The 18338-nt window shown below is 43.6% G+C and overlaps 1 protein-coding gene across 3 annotated transcripts in view; it reads right to left on the minus strand.

Annotated features, from left to right (window-relative positions):
* STK3 (serine/threonine kinase 3) overlaps positions 1-18338 on the minus strand; it is a 339998-nt gene that overhangs the window by 51464 nt on the left and 270196 nt on the right. The window contains exon 11 of one of the 3 annotated variants that reach the window (XM_069731641.1): positions 4857-5924. The exons of the other annotated variants lie outside the window; for them this stretch is intronic. Within the exon in view, the coding sequence (XP_069587742.1) occupies positions 5766-5924 (159 nt within the window). The 3' untranslated portion in view covers positions 4857-5765. Of the gene's footprint in view, positions 1-4856; positions 5925-18338 lie in introns of those variants that run through there. 3 annotated transcript variants of the gene reach the window in all.

Here is an 18338-nt window from a genome sequence, read left to right on the forward strand (position 1 = left end):
AAAATGGCCAGGTCTTGGCTCATATTATACTGCTGCTGCTCCAGATAATCCTTTTTTCTTTGTTTTCTTTTAATCTGCCATACAGTTGCAGAGATAAGGACCCTTTTGCTTAGTCCTAATTTTTATGGTCCTTATAAGGGGGCATAGCTCATAGGGTAATAATGCAGAGCAGCCTAAAGACACGCCCCAGAGGATCCCGTGGGCAAAGAACCCTCAGTGAATCCAGAAAAATTAGCACTAACTAAAAAGGCCCATGTCTGTTGAACTGTTTGATAGCAAAAAAAAACATAAGTATCAGCGAGCACTGGGAATAAATTCAAGAGTAAAAACTGACCATTGGGTGACAGCTCCTCTTTAAAGGAAATGCCCAGAATGGCGACAAATTAGCAAACTGCACGACAGTGGGCATGCTTGCAGGCATATGTCCTGTTCATTAGAACTGGACATGTGCACAGTACCTGCTGATAGTGCACACATCTTGGCAGGTGTATGGGTTGTAAATAGTGATGAACGAACGTGCTCTCGTAAGGTGTTATCTGAGGATGCTCAGGTGCTAACCGAATTACTTCGGCATGCTCAAAAAATATGTCCGAGTCCCCGTGGTTGCATGTCTCGCGGCTATTACCTGTTAGGCAATCCCAGAATGTGTTGTGGCTGTCAAATAGCCACGAGACATGCAGCAGGGGAACTAGGACATATTTTTTGAGCATGCCGAAGTCACTCGATTAGCCCCTGAGCATGCTCAGATAACACCTTATCAGAGCACGTTCACACATAACTAGGTGTAATGCCATCATCACCACTCATTTTTTATGTGGATGTCGCCAGATGCCCACTTTAATGCAGAAGAGCTGTAATACCATATAAATTCCATAGCTGGATGGATACTTATTCACAAAAAGAGAATAAATAAGAAACGGGAAAGAAACACAGCAGTTGCTACATTAGGAGGGCGTCCATCCGCCAGTTATACAATGCTAATACTATGCACGTAGTCCACAGGATCAATTGTGGGAAAGAAATACAGCCTTCAAAGTTGCCAAAGCAAAGTGAAATGTCAGTGCAGGTCTGTGTGACGGACATTTAACATACCGTACATGTTATGCTTTGCAGTATAGGAATCAGCACTGCTTAATGCTGCAGCTCACGAACATAACATTTAGCAATATCAATGTCTTGGAAAATCATTACATGCTTTACAACAATAGTAATGTCACGGATTCTAGAATAGGCTAGAAATTACAAGAATCCATCCTTATCCAGAGCGTTCAATGCTTTATGTGGGGAAGATGGAAGAGATGAAAAACTTCCCGACAAGATGAAAAGGTCACATATGACCAATGGGGAGAAACACTAATTATAAAGAAGCCGAGATATGTTCATTCTGGACAAGGGAAAATAAATGTTAGCTTCCTTCTCAAACCACCCAAGGACAGCCACCAACTTATTTCATCGTGCCCCATCATCAGGTCAGCAGAGAAATCATATACCGTACTTATGTACTGACCAAAGATAGTAAGTGCATCTGGAAGATCTATAAAATCCGGCAAGGGTGAAAGCTTGAAGGGAACTTGTCAAGTACCCCAAATGTTATTCACCGGCGTTACAATGCTGTGTGCAGCTATCGGGAGGAAATTAACTTTATTTCTCCCAGGAGCCGCCAGCTTTCAGCTACAGAGGTGGTGCATGGAGCGGCTCCAGTCATCACTTAGTACACGGTGGGAGGTGACTATAAGTACGCCCCCGGCGCTTTGATATAATCAACTCACAGTTTACAGATGTGCTGTAGAACAAACTGTCAATCACATGGCTGGGGCATGCTCACAGCCAACATAATGCTGTCATTCTATGACTGAAAGCCGGTGGCTTCTGGAAGAACAGCTATGACTGAAAGCCGGAGGCTTCTGGAAGGACAGCTATGACTGAAAGCCGGCGGCTTCTGGAAGGACAGCTTTCTAATGCTATAAACCTGCCGATTAATCTGCAGCTATGGGGTAAATGACATGAGAAGTTCCTTTAAGTGTGCAACATGCTAATTAGCTATCATGCAAAATGACTTATCTAGCATACTGCATGCTAAAACGATCACTCTTCCCTACAGAAGATTGTGCATGTGTGAGTGAAGGCTCCCATACACTTAGACTAACATCGGCAGACTTACCAATATTGTTGGGATCAACCAACAGTCTACTGTGTATGGGGTACTCCCAACTGTCCCACCTAAAAAAAAAAGATGAGGGGGAACAGAAGGATTCAGCATGTCCGATTTTGAGATAAGCCACCAGAAGAGATGTCTGGCAGCGTCACTCTCATAGGGAACGCAGGAGCACCTGGAAGAGCGAGTGAATCAAGGTAGATGGCTATAAGGCTAAATCCTTGTTTAGACGACAGCGCTCTAAAGTGTATTGGGACCTTTAAGGTATAGAGTGCGGTATGGGCTACAAGGATTTCTTATAAATTTCTCTACATAAATGAGTGTCTTGGTGCTAGATCCAGTCTGATCTCGATCAAGTGGACCTCGTAAGATCTGTCCACCAATACATGGAATTAGCATCCTGTGCATTCCCGTATCCAGCAGGAGCAGTGGGGCACAATTTATATACATGGGGTTTTTCTGCTTACCATTAGTTTATTTTCAGAAGGGAACAAAATGTTTTGCCCGTGAGACTTTTTTTTCTCTTTTCTAGAAATAAAAACTGAACTGAAAGCAAGAAAAAAAAAACCATATAATTCAAATGGGACACAACTGCTTCAGCCTGACTTAGAATGCCAATTTTATATGCTCCAAACACAACAAATGGAAAAGATATACGGACATGTGAACACAGCCTTAGCTATGGAAACCTACAAAATAATGAAAAGAGAAGATAACCTGACTTGTCTATGGTTTAACTAGGATTTTAATTTTTTTTCTGGTTTGTAGAAATCTTGCAGAGGTTTAACAGGTGTTAATCTTCCACGATCTGCTGAGGTAGCAAAATATAGGCAGAGATGTGGGGGGAGGCTCCTGCTGCAGTCAATTTCCTCGCAGCCGCACAAAGGATTATGAAAAGGTTTGAAAAGTTTTGTGCTGTCCTTGGGGACAAGAATTCTGTAAAACGAAGAATTACAGAATGTTGTGGCACATTTCCTGTTTAGTTGTCCTTTAAAGGGTTTTCAAGATTAAGCCTAAATCTTAGGGTACCGTCACACAGTGGCATTTTACATAGTAACATAGTAACATAGTTAGTAAGGCCGAAAAAAGACATTTGTCCATCCAGTTCAGCCTATATTCCATCATAATAAATACCCAGATCTACGTCCTTCTACAGAACCTAATAATTGTATGATACAATATTGTTCTGCTCCAGGAAGACATCCAGGCCTCTCTTGAACCCCTCGACTGAGTTCGCCATCACCACCTCCTCAGGCAAGCAATTCCAGATTCTCACTGCCCTAACAGTAAAGAATCCTCTTCTATGTTGGTGGAAAAACCTTCTCTCCTCCAGACGCAAAGAATGCCCCCTTGTGCCCGTCACCTTCCTTGGTATAAACAGATCCTCAGCGAGATATTTGTATTGTCCCCTTATATACTTATACATGGTTATTAGATCGCCCCTCAGTCGTCTTTTTTCTAGACTAAATAATCCTAATTTCGCTAATCTATCTGGGTATTGTAGTTCTCCCATCCCCTTTATTAATTTTGTTGCCCTCCTTTGTACTCTCTCTAGTTCCATTATATCCTTCCTGAGCACCGGTGCCCAAAACTGGACACAGTACTCCATGTGCGGTCTAACTAGGGATTTGTACAGAGGCAGTATAATGCTCTCATCATGTGTATCCAGACCTCTTTTAATGCACCCCATGATCCTGTTTGCCTGTTTTGATCGCTTCGACGGCACGATTCGTGACGTTCCAGCGATATCCTTACGATCTCGCTGTGTCTGACACGCTACTGCGATCAGGGACCCCGCTGAGAATCGTACGTCGTAGCAGATCGTTTGAAACTTTATTTCGTCGCTGGATCTCCCGCTGACATCGCTGAATCGGCGTGTGTGACACCGATTCAGCGATGTCTTCACTGGTAACCAGGGTAAATATTGGGTTACTAAGCGCAGGGCCGCGCTTAGTAACCCGATATTTACCCTGGTTACCAGTGTAAATGTAAAAAAAACAAACACTACATACTTACATTCCCGGTGTCTGGTCATGTCCCTCGCCTTCAGCAGTGCAGAGAAGCACAGCGCCGAGGGACGCAACAGGAATGTAAGTATGTAGTGTTTGTTTTTTTTACGTTTACGCTGGTAACCAGGGTAAACATCGGGTTACTAAGCGCGGCCCTGCGCTTAGTAACCCGATATTTACCCTGGTTACCGGGGACTTCGGGATCGTTGGTCGCTGGAGAGCTGTCTGTGTGACAGCTCTCCAGCGACCAAACAGCGACGCTGCAGCGATCGACATCGTTGTCGTATCGCTGCAGCGTCGTTTTAGTGTGACGGTACCCTTAGGCTAGGTGCACATTGCGTGAACAGCAGCCCGTTCAACACATGTGTTAAACGGGGTGCGTTAACGCAAGTGCCAACATACCATCGCGCCAGCGCAGCTAGAGCTAGCAGATGCTCTATCTGCGCTAGCGGTGACGGACCCGGAAACGCTGAAGCCCGCATCCCAGGGTCCGTCACTCAATGACGGCACATGCGCCCGAAATAGAGATTAATAACAGCGTTAACGGACTGCGTTACACCGCGGTGTAAGGAAGTCCATCTAACGGACTGCCCTAACGTAATGTGAGTCCAGCCTTAGAGAGAGTGCAAAATGCTGAGTGGCCAAAATTAAAGCTTTTCTGATGCGAAGACAGAAGTGATCTGACACGTTAGACATGAAAACCCTTATATTATAGAAAGATTAAAAAAAAGCCCAAAAACATGGACTTGTTGCAGACCTACAATCACTGCTCCTTTTGTATTCAGGATTCCTGCTGCTTCTTTAGGTGCAGTACACCAAGGTGTGGGGGTGAGTGAGCTAAATTTATGGTCCCGGCAGACAATTACACTGACTGGTAGCATTTTTGCATCAAATATTAATTTAGCATTTGGAACCCACAAACTGCCTGTAATGGGCAAATTAAATTTCTTGGGAAAGTAAGCATTTTTCCGTTCCCCCATGGAGCGATCCTGTGAAGTAGACTAACATACATTAGGTTTAGAATTTAGACTCGTAATGCAACACAAACAGAAAAAACACAAAACAACAAAAAGCACAGAACACGTTTGGTCACTAATGTCCGAAACACTCAAATGTAACACGCAGAAATAAATAGATATGTTGTAACGTTAAGGCAAAAGAATAATTACCAAGGTGCGAACATACGTCCCTGAAAACTCTGATATGAAGGAATATTAAAAGACTATGCTGGCTGCTGCTCCAGATGTAAAGGTCTTCCCACTCCTCTACAATACGACATGCAAAGACTAGGGTAGATAACGCTAGTTAAAAGAACTGGAGGGGAAATAAGTTCCGTGACAAAGCAATGGAGCAAAAGCAAATGGAGGATGGGGACAGAGTCGTCTGTAGGACCTAAAGGCATAATTCTCAGGACCTTTTCACGCGGATAACGAGAAAAGAGGAAGAAAGCAATGTTCTTTGCAAGGATGGAGAAAGTTACACGAATTTACTCAACCACTGCTTCGTTGGGGAAAACATCTCTGTAATGTGACCACAGGTTTTATTTCTGGAGTTCCTAGAAATTGCTTATGTCCATTTGTTAAAAGGAGACTTGATCCTTATCAGAAGTTCTGTTGCCTTCGCTTCTTAGCATCCATTGCATCAAGAATGGGCTGCCTCTTTGCCGTGTACCTCTGCCGCAGTTCTTCTATCTCTCGCTCCATCATGGGGTCCAGAGCTTTTAGTCTCATCTGCAGCTCTTCAAAGCTTAAATTCTTCAACTGTTGGCGGAATTAGAGAACACGTTTTTGGTTAGCAAAGGAATACAGCGGACATAAATTAGGACACATACTATAATTTATATAGTCAAGATTCAAGTAGTAGAGTAGAAAAGCCACCGACGTAAATTAGGACACATACTGTAATTTATATAGTCAAGATTCAAGTAGTAGAGTAAAAAAGTCACCCCATCCTTGTTCTCCAAAGAGAACACGTAGGCCTCCTCCCAAGTCATCAAGACAGAGGATTTTCTCACTGGATTTTATGAGTCGGACCCTCCTCAATCATGGAGTCAAACCAAAATGTTGTGACTTTTACAAAAACTATAAAGACAAACAGCCGAAATAAATAAGAAATAGTATGCTTCCAGTGTAAACTGCCACACGAATGAAAAAAGGGAATACAGAAACAGGTGAACAACTATAAATGAAAAAGTAATACTTTGACACACTAACTCCAGGATTAAACAATTAGAACCAAACTCTGAAAGTATTACTGAGTTCTACAGAAATACACAATGGATAGATCCGCATGTAACGCATGTAAGAATACCAGTGTATCATGAATATGAAGAAATGATTCAAGCCAAGATACCCTAATATAGCAGGCAAACCCTTTATCAGAAGAATAATAGCTAATGAGCGCCAAAACCATAAGTGCCGACTGAAGAAATTGAGAGACCCAGGAATGGAGAGACTCCCGTCTTAATCGAGGCTCTGCCCATTTCAGCATAGCTGGGGAAAAATTGGTATAAAAACTCCAATAGATGAAAAAAAAATTCTGAACTTTCAAGATGCACCAAAATGTTGTGACTTTTCAAAAGCTTGCACATCACTTTTTTGGAAGTAAAAGCTTTGATGCAGCATAGGGTTGTATTTTAGTAACCCATAATTTTAATATGATCAAATGCAGAGGATCTTTTAATACCTTTTCCCCGTCTAAAGGGGTTGTTCAATTTAGACAACCCATTTTCATATACATTATAAGGAAATACTGAGCTAATAAAGTGACAGCCACTATTCAGTACAAAGAGTATCTCCCACTCTGGAGGACCAGTCCTGTATTAAACAACTCACCCATTTGTGTAATGCTTCATTTATCCTGCGGAGGTGCTGCAGTGAGTCTTACTACCAACCTTCCCTACCAACTGCAGATAATCGCTGAGGGTGCAGGTCCCAAAGACATTTTATGTTGTGTAGAGTAGGGAACTCAAGCCAGAAATTGGTAGGGCAAATTATTGCTTACTGGAGCCACAGGCAGTAAGAAACCAGTAGAAGCTGTGGGTCGACTACTGACTCATTCCCAATAAGAATAAGTTATCATTGAAATTATTGTCTTATAATAAACACTCCTATATAAACAGATCTTGCTTCTTTAATTTCAAGAAAGCTGCACGTGGTTTTACTTATTCCTTGTAATACTTGGACAGGGCGGATTCACAGGACAGGAGCTACTGTTCTGGCCGACATACACATTGGATAGCCGATTGCCGAATGAATGAATGAGCGTTCGTCTGATACCTATCTCTCATGACTCTCCTATACACAGGAACAATCGCTTATCACAGAAAACTTTTTCCGATCCCTTTCTCCTAATATCTGTCAGAGGGCGAGATGCGGGGCCACCATACCAAGACTGTTGGGTGACATCACCGATATTGGTGGATTCAGACAACTTTAGTCTAAAGCACCTGGGTTCCTTTAACAGTGTGGCCCTCCACTCTAGCTCATTACGGGGGCCCCAAAGCAACTGCAATTTTGTAGCTGGTTTGTTTAGAAATCCGCCTTGTAAAGGAAAGGACGTAGAGGACACGGAGAACATAGGCAGCTTTCATGTCCACCATCTTTGGAATTGCTAATGAGATAACACCTAGTGACCTCACATCATCCAACACATTACATGAGGACATTTTCTTGTCGCTACGATCAAAAACATGTCAGCCCGCGATAATAATCAGGTGTTATTGCTGAGAATTAGAGGTCATTTCCCTGATCTGATCAATGTTATGGCGGCAACAGGAGCTTGTGAATAAGAACTAAATTGTGGACGTGAAGCTTTATCATAGGAACAGCAGGCGTTTATCATGCAAGGGTGGGATTTTTTTCCTCCCGTTTTAGTCCTAGCAAAATCTTTTTAGCACTGTGATAGCTAATGTTAGAATGATCGGGTCCGATTTGTGCCTCATCACCCCATGTAAATGAGGTCCTCAAGAATTAAACCATATATGACTCAAGCACAGAACCAATTTCCTGACTGTCCTGGATGTAGATGTATACCGTCCCCGATCTCATCCTGCGCGGCCTATTCTGTACCACCATCTCTTACGAGTTATTCAATTATTCAGAGGCCACTCTGGATATCACCGTCATGGAGCGAGAAGATTTCAGGTATCCAGCAGGGTGCTATTTATTTTAAAGAAAGCTGCCTGAAGGCGCTATATTATATTGATCGGAGCCTTACAGATATTATGTTTTGCCACAGAGCTTCTGGACATAAATAATTGCTTCATGAAGCTGCTGTCTGGACCATCAAAAGGAAAAAGCATTCAGTGTGATTAATGAACCCAGGCAAACGCTTCTCTAAGTAACTCCCGGAGCATTATTTACAGGTCACCACTACCACATGCCATGTGCCGGTATTCGGATATGTGCTATGAAAACAAAAATCAGCAAAAAAAAAAAATAAAAAATGCAAATTAAGATTAATATTGTACAATGTGTATCACCATTGTGCTGGCATACCAAGGCTAGACGTGCTGGATGCCCCGACTATACATGTATTATAAGACATCATTGTCATTCCAGCAATGTTTCATCATCAAGGTGAGACCACTGATATCTGTCAACCGTCTCAGGGTCCCAGGAAAGCATTGAGCAATCCTTCCACTTTGGATTTTTCCAGAGAAAAAATAGTCGGATCATGATGATTGATGACACAATCTCTAGAAAAAGATAAGAGGAGCAAACTGGAACTAAAGAAAAAGCTTCCCACTTATTAGACATTGATGGATTATCCCAGCATATTGGAGTACATTATGAGAAAATACCTAATATTTTTTTTCACTAAAATTACCAAGTTTCGGTGCTGGATGCGATCAGTTGTGGAGCGGAACAGCACAGCGCCATCCACTATATAGTGGTAACAGTCGGGTACTGCAGATCCAACCCCAATCATTCAAATGGGCCCGGATCTGCAGTTCAGGCCGTGGCCACTATATAGTGGATGGCGCTGTGCTGTTCCACTCCGCAAAGGACCAGATCCAGCAGCTGCCGTTACTGGGAACAGCTGATCGAAGGGGGTGTCAGGTGCTGCACCCCCAGCAATCTGATATTGGTGACCAATCCTAGGATATGCCAAATAAACAAAATTACCGAACAATCCAATTAACGGGACCCCATCAGCTGATTGATGTTGCCCAAAGCATGGTCTGCATGAATCAGACTCAGATTGCACAACTACAGCTAAGAACACATTTCGGAAACACTCTAACGTTTAAGAAAAAAATGTAGTTTGAAGTCCCCGACCAGCTTCTCCCTGCAGCTCTTTGCATGATGGACAGGTCTCCCCCACTAGAGTGTATCAGAGAAACGTATACCTGGCTGCAACCATGGTTTGGACCACATGAATCAGCAGGTTCCTCCTCAAAATATAATTTAAAAAAACCCTTTGGCCATGGGCAGCACGGTGGCGCAGTGGATAGCACTGCAGCCTTGCAGCGCTGGAGTCCTGGGTTCAAACCACACTAAGAACAACATCTCCAAAGAGTTTGTATGTTCTCTCCGTGTTTGCGTGAGTTTCCTCCGGGTTCTCCGGTTTCCTCCCACATTGCAAAGACATAATGATAGGGAATTTAGATTGTGAGCCCCATTGGGGACAGCGATGACAATGTGTGCAACCTGTAAAGCGCTGCGGAATATGTTAGCGCTATATAAAAATAAAGATTATTATTAACCCTTTTAACTTGATTTTATACATCTTTTGATAAAGAATAGAAATGAAATCATAAAATAAAAAATAATAATTTGCCCCATACATGTATCTATAAGAAATCACCCAACCCTGGGCTAGGTCGATCACTAAAGACCATCAAACACATTAGATAAAAATTTACTAAATGTGGTAATCATCTGAGGTTTATGGGGACACCAACCTCTCCAATGAAAAAGGATATTGGGAACGATCGGGATCAAGAAGTTGAAATTTTATCTTCCGATCCTGGTGTTTTCAGGAAAGGTAGGGGTTTGGCAGAGGAGCTAGCTATAGAAAACAAGTGGACATTCAGCCAAGCATTCACGTGTATAGGCAAGTCGGGAGAGATAGCTGATGACTGAATGGGTGTTCGGCCAACTGGCATCACGCATGTGTATCAAGCTATGGCAGATCACTCCACTGCTCCTTTCTTTAAAAACAATTTCATTTTTCGCTCGATGGGCAGCAAGGTGACTCAGTGGTTAGCACTGTAACTTTGCAACACTGGGGTCCCACCAAGAACAACATCTGCAAGGAGTTTGTATGTTCTCCCGGTGTTTGCGTGGGTTTCCTTCGGGTTCTCCGCTTTCCTCCCACGCTCCAAGAACATAATGATGGGGAATTTAGATTGTGAGTCCCACTGCGGACTGTGATGATATCTGGAAAGGGCTGTGGAAATCAATGGCACTATATAAATGAGTAAAATAAAGAAAATGTCTCAAATACAAACTAGTATAGAGTTCCGGCGCCTCTAATGTGCTCTGCATGCGGCACAGACATGGTGTCAGCCATAACACCATTCATCAATGTTACATTGTGTAACATCTTCACATTTTTCATAGATGCATAATTATTCCCTATAAGGCTCCGTGTTCTTTTATAAGAAGCAATTCTGACATGAGGAATCAATCAGGACACAGTTCAGCTGCATTTACAACCCTCGCTCGGTCTCGTCACAGTCCGTGGAATTTTATAGTCTCATTAAGAATTACTCAAGAAAATATGGTCGATAAATCTGTGCACCTACTGCTGCACTTCATCTCTCCGAGAGGTCGGAGACACTCTGCTACTGGCCAGATTCATGGTTTTGTTGCTGGGCGCAGGCTTGGTGTGTTTTATGTTGTGTGCACCCTTCAGTTACAGCGGATCGGGGGTCTTTATGTGCCATAGGTCATTCTGCACTCCCGCCATAACATTCGCTGAGAACTATTTTGTCTGTATGGTCATTAGTCAGATGACACACTGGCTTCGTTAATCACCAGAGGGGATGATCAGGTTGATACAAGCCTTCTGTTTTAATGTTATGTTTCACATCTATATCTGGACCTCCAGTAACTATGGAATACTATTTCATTGTTGACATTGGCTTTCTCCCATACATCTCACGCTATTGCCATTTATTGGTACCTAACCAGCCATTTAATGAATCAGTTTAGAGCTCAGTCTCAAAAACCCTGCAAGGAATCTCTGGCTAGTTAAATAGATTGTGTCGCCCCAAAAAACTAGGCTGATCTGAATAGGATTCCAGCAAAGCTAAAAGCTGTAGTTGTGGCCGCAATGAATATTAGTTGTTGGCTTCTATAAACACCTAAATGTGAAACAAAATTCTCCATCACAACCACCGATGTCCACATTTAAACCTATAGTATAAACATCTCCTGTCAGTATCACAGAATCGATTTTTTTTTCGAAACTGGTCTTTTTTTGCCATATATCTCAGGATATGACAAGTTAAGAGCAAAGATAAGGAAATATACATCTATTGTTATTAATAAAGTGGAATGCCCTGTAATTGTTAATAGAAAGAGCTCAATAGAAACAGACAAAACTTGGCAGTAAAATGCGCATCGGTGTGACTGTGATGTTTTACTGCAGTGAAAAGCAGTAATTACTGTCGTATCACCACCAAATTGACTAGCATCTGTGAAAAGATAGACTGGGAAGCATCTCTAGAATATTTTACTACCAGACACAAGCTATTGGTTAAAGGGGTTGTCTGTCATTTTTTTTTTTTTTTCCTCTAAGAGCGCCTCCACCTCCTGACTTCCTGTGTGTCGGAAGGCAACACACTCCTGAAAGCGGGGTTCCCGGATGCTGCAATCAAGGGCCTTTGCTGCAGCCGCATCAGAAGAGAGCCGGGGAACAAAAGATGGCCAGATCCAGCGATTTGGACACCTTTAGAACCAGGGCTGTGGAGTTGGTAAGCCAAGCCTCCGACTCAGACTCCTCAATTTCCATGACATCGACTCCACAGCCCTGTTCAGAACAACACTTACATTCTCTGTTGGAGAGTGCTTGCAAGTGTTGCACTACTAGCAAAGGAGAAAAGCCACCATTGATAGACTTGCAGAAGTGGTCGGTAACCTAGGCAATGAACAGTAAACATTAAAAATCCCTCCATTCTTGTGAACACTGAGGATTTTTATTAAGAGGAAAATCGCAAAGCTGCTTGTCTGAACAAGTACTTAGGCTATGTGCACACGGTGAGGATTGGGGTGCGGAATTTTCTGCACAAAATCTGCATCTCCTGGCAGAAAATGCAGGTGCGGATTTGCCACGGATTTTCTGCGTTTTGGTTGTGGAATTGATGCGGATTTTGTGCAGATTTTCTGTGTCTTTTACCCCTGCGGATTTCTATAATGGAAGGGGTCAAACGCTGCAGTTCCGCACTAAAGAAGTAGCATGCTATTTCTTTTGATCCGCAGCGGATTTCATGCGGATTTTTCCGCACCATTAGCACAGACACTTTTTTTCCCTATTGATTTACATTGTACTGTAAATCACTTTGCGGAACTGCAGCGTTTCTGCACCGAAAAATCCGCTGCGGATCCGCACTAAATCCGCATCATGTGCACACAGCCTAAAGGGGAGACAATCCATTTAAAGCCCCATGTGTCACTGCTACTATATATTTCATTACAACTAATGACATTTCCACTGGAGACCATTAAACCTCCTTACACAGACAGCTTTTCATTGTAGCAACAAGACCGTGACGAAAAACGAAAAAAATCTTTGGTCCAACTTTCACACATACTGCAACTGAAAGCCGTCCAGGTGACACTAGGATTATACTGACTTAATCTGCTCTGTCTCATTGTTGAGGAGGAGACAAAGGAACAATGGAGGATGAAATACTCCTGTTCAGGAGCTCAGTGATGTGTGCAGGGCAGACATCTTGCACACTGTACAAGACATCCGTGGCCCATTATTGTGTGCAACAGACATCATAAGAGAAGACATCCTCCTAGATGTCTGGTTTATTATGTCACACATCTGCTGACATCAAGCTTTGGGAGGAATAGGAATGAATTCAGGAGAGACACTTGACATTTATTACTATTACTTCGTCATTTTATTCTATATCTTATTTTTACATTTCTTATGCAAATAGCTTCTGCTTTACAGAATAACTAAACGTTTGCAAAAAGTTTTTTTATCCTTTCATTCCCTTGAGACAGATGGGGTCTAAGTTCTGCGACCACCACTGATCGATCAACATATCCCTAAGATCTGTGCTGCTCAGGAGACAGGAGCGTGCACAGAAAGCATACGGATTTAATAGTAGGTCTGCTGATCCCTTCTGGTGTTACAAGACTGATCACTTGCACCTAAAGAGGTTGTACCAGCTTTGAAAGTTATGCTCCATTCGTGGAAAGGGAATAAAGTACCTGATCGTTGAACGTTCCACCGCTGAGAGCCCACTGATCCCGGGAGCTGGGATACTGAAGGGCACCATGTGTATGGAGTGGTGATAGATCATGTGCCTTGCTTTCTTAGCGGGAATGCGAACACCAGCCACACACTGAGCTCGGCTAACTCCGGAGGTGCGATATCAAATGAATGGAGCAGAGGAAGGATGGTCGACCACCACTCTATTTACACCCAATTCTTGGGATCGGTGAAGGTCTGAGTAGTAGGGTTACTAGGGATGTGGAGGATAGAGGATATCTTACAAACTTTTGTCAAAATTAAGTGGATTCACAAATTAAGGGAGTGATTAAACAAACATATTAAAATTGGAATCTGTAATACACACCTGAAAGGTTATAAATCTCTACTCAACTCTTGATAAAAATTTAATGTTCCATGTAGCTGGTCACGTTCTTTTTGCATTTCACTGCAAACTTGTATGAATATAAATTCGACATGAAGCTCCCTCCACGGCTACCTATTTGATTTTTTCCCACCATGTGGGAATCATCTCCAATTATTCTTATACATTTATGCATATGAACAACAAATCTCTCTATAAACCTGGATAACCTGCCTTAGCCGTATGCAGACATGCATTTCAATGACGACCTGTGCATTTCTTCACATATATAATGGGCACTCAGTCTGTATCAGAACTATTTTCTATTTCATTCTTATTTTGCCACTTAGGTGACACTAAGAACAGCCTGTACACACTCGGCTTAGGCGTCTCTCCAATGACGGGGCAAAAAACAAATATAAACAATCCCATACAACACCATCAGCTCCACATCAACATTGGCATCACAACTGAGCCCATTGGCTGAGGTGATCACAAGGTGGTCACGTGATGTCCCCGATCCAGCAAAAAATGTCCACAGTCGTGGAGAACCGATGCTGGAGTGCCAGGGGGTAAGTACAGCTGACTGTTATTTTTTCATACAACTCCAAAAATGTAGGACTTGTACAAAATGTTCTAAAAACAAGAATGCAAGGATTTGGAAATCTCATACTATATTTTATTCACAGAACTTAGAGCACAGATCAGAAGGTGAACGTTGGACATTTTTCTCTTTCAATTGAAAAAAATGAAGTAATTTGAATATTGATGGCAGCAATACATCTCAAAAAAGTTGGGCCTGGGCCTTGTCTACCATTGCGTATCGTTCTCACTTTTTACAAAAGTCTGGAAACGTCTGAGAAGTGAGGCGACTAATTGCTGAAGTTTTAGGAGAAGAAAGTTGTCCTATTCTTGTCTGATGTAGGATTCTTGCTACTCCACAGTCCTGGGTCTCCTATGCCGGATTTTTCGTTTCATAATGTGGCAAATGTTTTCTATTGGTGAAAGGTCTTGACTACAGGAGGCCATTTTATCACCTGAACTCTTCTTCCGAGAAGCCATGATGTTGGGCTGGATGGAGTAAGTGGTTTAGTATTGTCTTGCTGAAATATGCAAGGCCTTCCCTGAAATAGACATTATCTGCAGGGGAGCATACGTTGTTCTAAGGAATCTAGATAATGCTCAGCATTGATAGTACCCTTCAAGATGAGTAACCTGCCCAAGCCATATGTACTAACTCAACCCCATAGCATCAGAGATGCAGGCCTTTGGACCGTGCGCTGATAAGATGGATGGTCCCTTCTCCTCTGGTTTCCACAGGATGAGACTTCCGTGGTTTCCATAAAGAATTTCATCTTTTGATTCTTATGACCACAGAACAGTTTTCCATTTTTGCCTCAGTTCATTTTAAATAAGAGAAGTATTCCTGAGCCCATGCTGTGGTTTGCATGACACAATCATGCCTGTGTTGCCTGAGGACCTGTAGATCACGAGATTCCAATATTGACTGTCTGCCCTCTCCCTTGTGAACATGGATTTCTGTAAATAGTGGGATATTCAAAGTCTTAGCAATTATACAATGAGAAACATTTTTATGAAAAGGTTCTACAGTTTTTAGATGCAATTGTCCATAGATTGGTAAACCTATGACCATCTTTGCATCTGGAAGACTCTGCCTCTCTATCATGCTTTTTTATATGCACTTATTCTTAAGGTACCGTTACACTGAATGACTTACCAACGATCACGACCAGCGATACGACCTGGCCGTGATCGTTGGTAAGTCGTTGTGTGGTCGCTGGGGAGCGGTCACATAGACAGCTCTCTCCAGCGACCAACGATCAGGGGAAAGACTTCGGCATCGTTGAAACTGTCTTCAACGATGCCGAAGTCCCTGGGTAACCAGGGTAAATATCGGGTTACTAAGCGCAGGGCCGCGCTTAGTAACCTGATATTTACCCTGGTTACCATTGTAAAAGTAAAAAAAAAAAAACAAAACAGTACATACTCACATTCCGATGTCTGTCACGTCCCCCGGCGTCCACTGTGTTAGCGACGGCCGGCCGTAAAGCAGAGCACAGCGGTGACGATTTCAGTTGTATTTTCAGATGAATGCCGGTTTTCCACTGGCAAGCGGGTGAGATATAACTGGCCCATTAGAGGAGACTGACCCATTAGGTAAAAGTGGTCTATTTGGTAATATTATAGAGGCCCATTAGGTGAGAAAGGAGATTTCCATGATAAAATATATTATAATGTTTCTTAAATTCCCTTCTACTTATGATTTATGCCAAGTTAGTTGAAACAACAGTGACCTGAGAAAACAAAATTGCAGAAGCATCGATGCAGCAACATCTGAATAAGTTTCTGTGGACTCGAAACACTTACGCCTGTCGTCTAAAGATAGTTGGGAAATGGTTAGCCAACTCAAGGTAAACGCACCCAGGTGAGATCTGACATGTAGTTGATCACGGATTCTGTGAAATCTAGTAACAATCCGGATAACGGATTCTGTGGTAACCCTGATAAAGAAGCAGGTGAGCTTCGAAACACATTGATAAATAAAAACTGCATTTACACTCTCAAGATTTTCTACTACATTTTTACTACTGGCAGGAGAGTTTTATCTCTGCTTTCCATTTGTAACAACCCTGCTGGCATCACTGCATGGCCTCCCATCCCCCGCCTGCATTACACTCAAACTCACCTACTTCTCTGGGTCTTGTGGTGACTTCTCTCTGCTGCCAGCTCCATGCTGTGTGCCTCATGTCTGCTGTTTGCTCTGTGCATGCTCTGTCTGTGTGCATAAGGGGGCGGCGCCAGCAACTCCTGTTTCTTATAGAGACTGTGTGCACCTTGCTAAGGTGTCCCTGGCCAATCGCCATGAGGCCTCCTGTATTTAAGACATCCCCACCCATTGGTGGGGGCCTGTGCAACTTACTCCCTCAGTCAGTTCTTAGCTGCTGAGGTGCCAGGTCCTGTCTCGGTTACTCTCTCTTGTCTGCCACCCAGGGGGGCGTTGTACCCTGGTCTGTGTCCTGTGTAGCCACCCAGTGGGGCTTAGTACCCTGGCCTATGTTTTTGTGTAGGCACCCAGCGGGGCTTCGTACCCTGGCCTATGTCTGCCACCCAGAGGGGCATCGTACCCTGGCTTGTGTCTATGTCTCTGTGTCTTGTCTCGTTCCTGACTGTCGTAGTCTAGTCCTTTTCCGGTGTCTGTTTATATCTCTGTCTTGCTTTGCTCCGCATTCGGCTGCGCTCCCTGCGACCTTGCTTTGCTCCTTGCTCTGCACTCTGTGGCTTTGCGCTCAGCTCTGCACTCTGTGGCTTTGCTCTGCACTCTGTGGCTCCGCTCTTTGCGGTTCTACCTGGCTCCGCTCTTTGCGGTTCTACCTGGCTCCGCTCTTTGCGGTTCTACCTGGCTCCGCTCTTTGCGGTTCTACCTGGCTCCGCTCTTTGCGGTTCTACCTGGCTCCGCTCTTTGCGGTTCTACCTGGCTCCGCTCTTGGCTCCACCTCCTGCGTTTCTGCACTGGCTCCGCCTCCTGCTCTTGACTCCGCCTCCTGCATTTCTGTTCTTGGTTCTAGCTCTTGTGCTTTCGCTCTGCATCCGCTCCTGCGGTCTTTCTCTACTTGTTACTTAGTCCTCCTGTCTGACAGGTTCCTGCCTGCAGACCGGTCCCTACCGGTTCTTCCTATGTTCCAGCCGTACCTGCCTGCCTACCAGAGAGCCAGCCGTGTCCGCCTGCCCGCCAGTGTCTCTATTGTACCCGTCTGCCTGCCTGTGTCCCAGCCGTGCCCACCTGTCAGCCAGAGTGCCAGCCGTGCCCGCTTGCCTGTCTATGTTCCGTTCCTTAGTGAGATCAGCAGCCACAGCCAGACATCACCCTGGAGTGGCACCTGGTAGCTTCCTATTGCACAAGTCTGACCTCACCATCAGAGGCTCCAGCGAACACCTAGGAAGCTACTTAGTTACGCCCCTTCCAGGGAAGTTTGGTCTGTGGTCCAGTGGGGCCGCACGCCCGCGCCAACCAGTCTGGGCGCGAGCGTGACACTATTGTTGCACAAACAAACAATCCATAAGGACATAGTACAGTCATGGCCAAAAGTTTTGACACCCCTGCAATTCTGTCAGATAATACTCATTTCCTTCCTGATAATGATTGCAAACACAAATTCACAAAAGAGAATGAAGCAAAAAGCAAAACATTAATCATTTCACACAAAACTCCAAAATTGGGCCAGACAAAATTATTGGCACCCTCAGTCTAATACTTAGTTGCACAACCTTTAGCCAAAATAACTGCGACCAACCGCTTCTGGTAACCAGCAATGAGTTTCTTACAATGCTCTGCTGGAATTTTAGACCATTCTTATTTGGCAAACTGCTCCAGGTCCCTGATATTTGAAGG

This window comes from Ranitomeya imitator, chromosome 6, assembly GCF_032444005.1.
Source record: "Ranitomeya imitator isolate aRanImi1 chromosome 6, aRanImi1.pri, whole genome shotgun sequence".
NCBI lineage: Eukaryota > Metazoa > Chordata > Amphibia > Anura > Dendrobatidae > Ranitomeya > Ranitomeya imitator.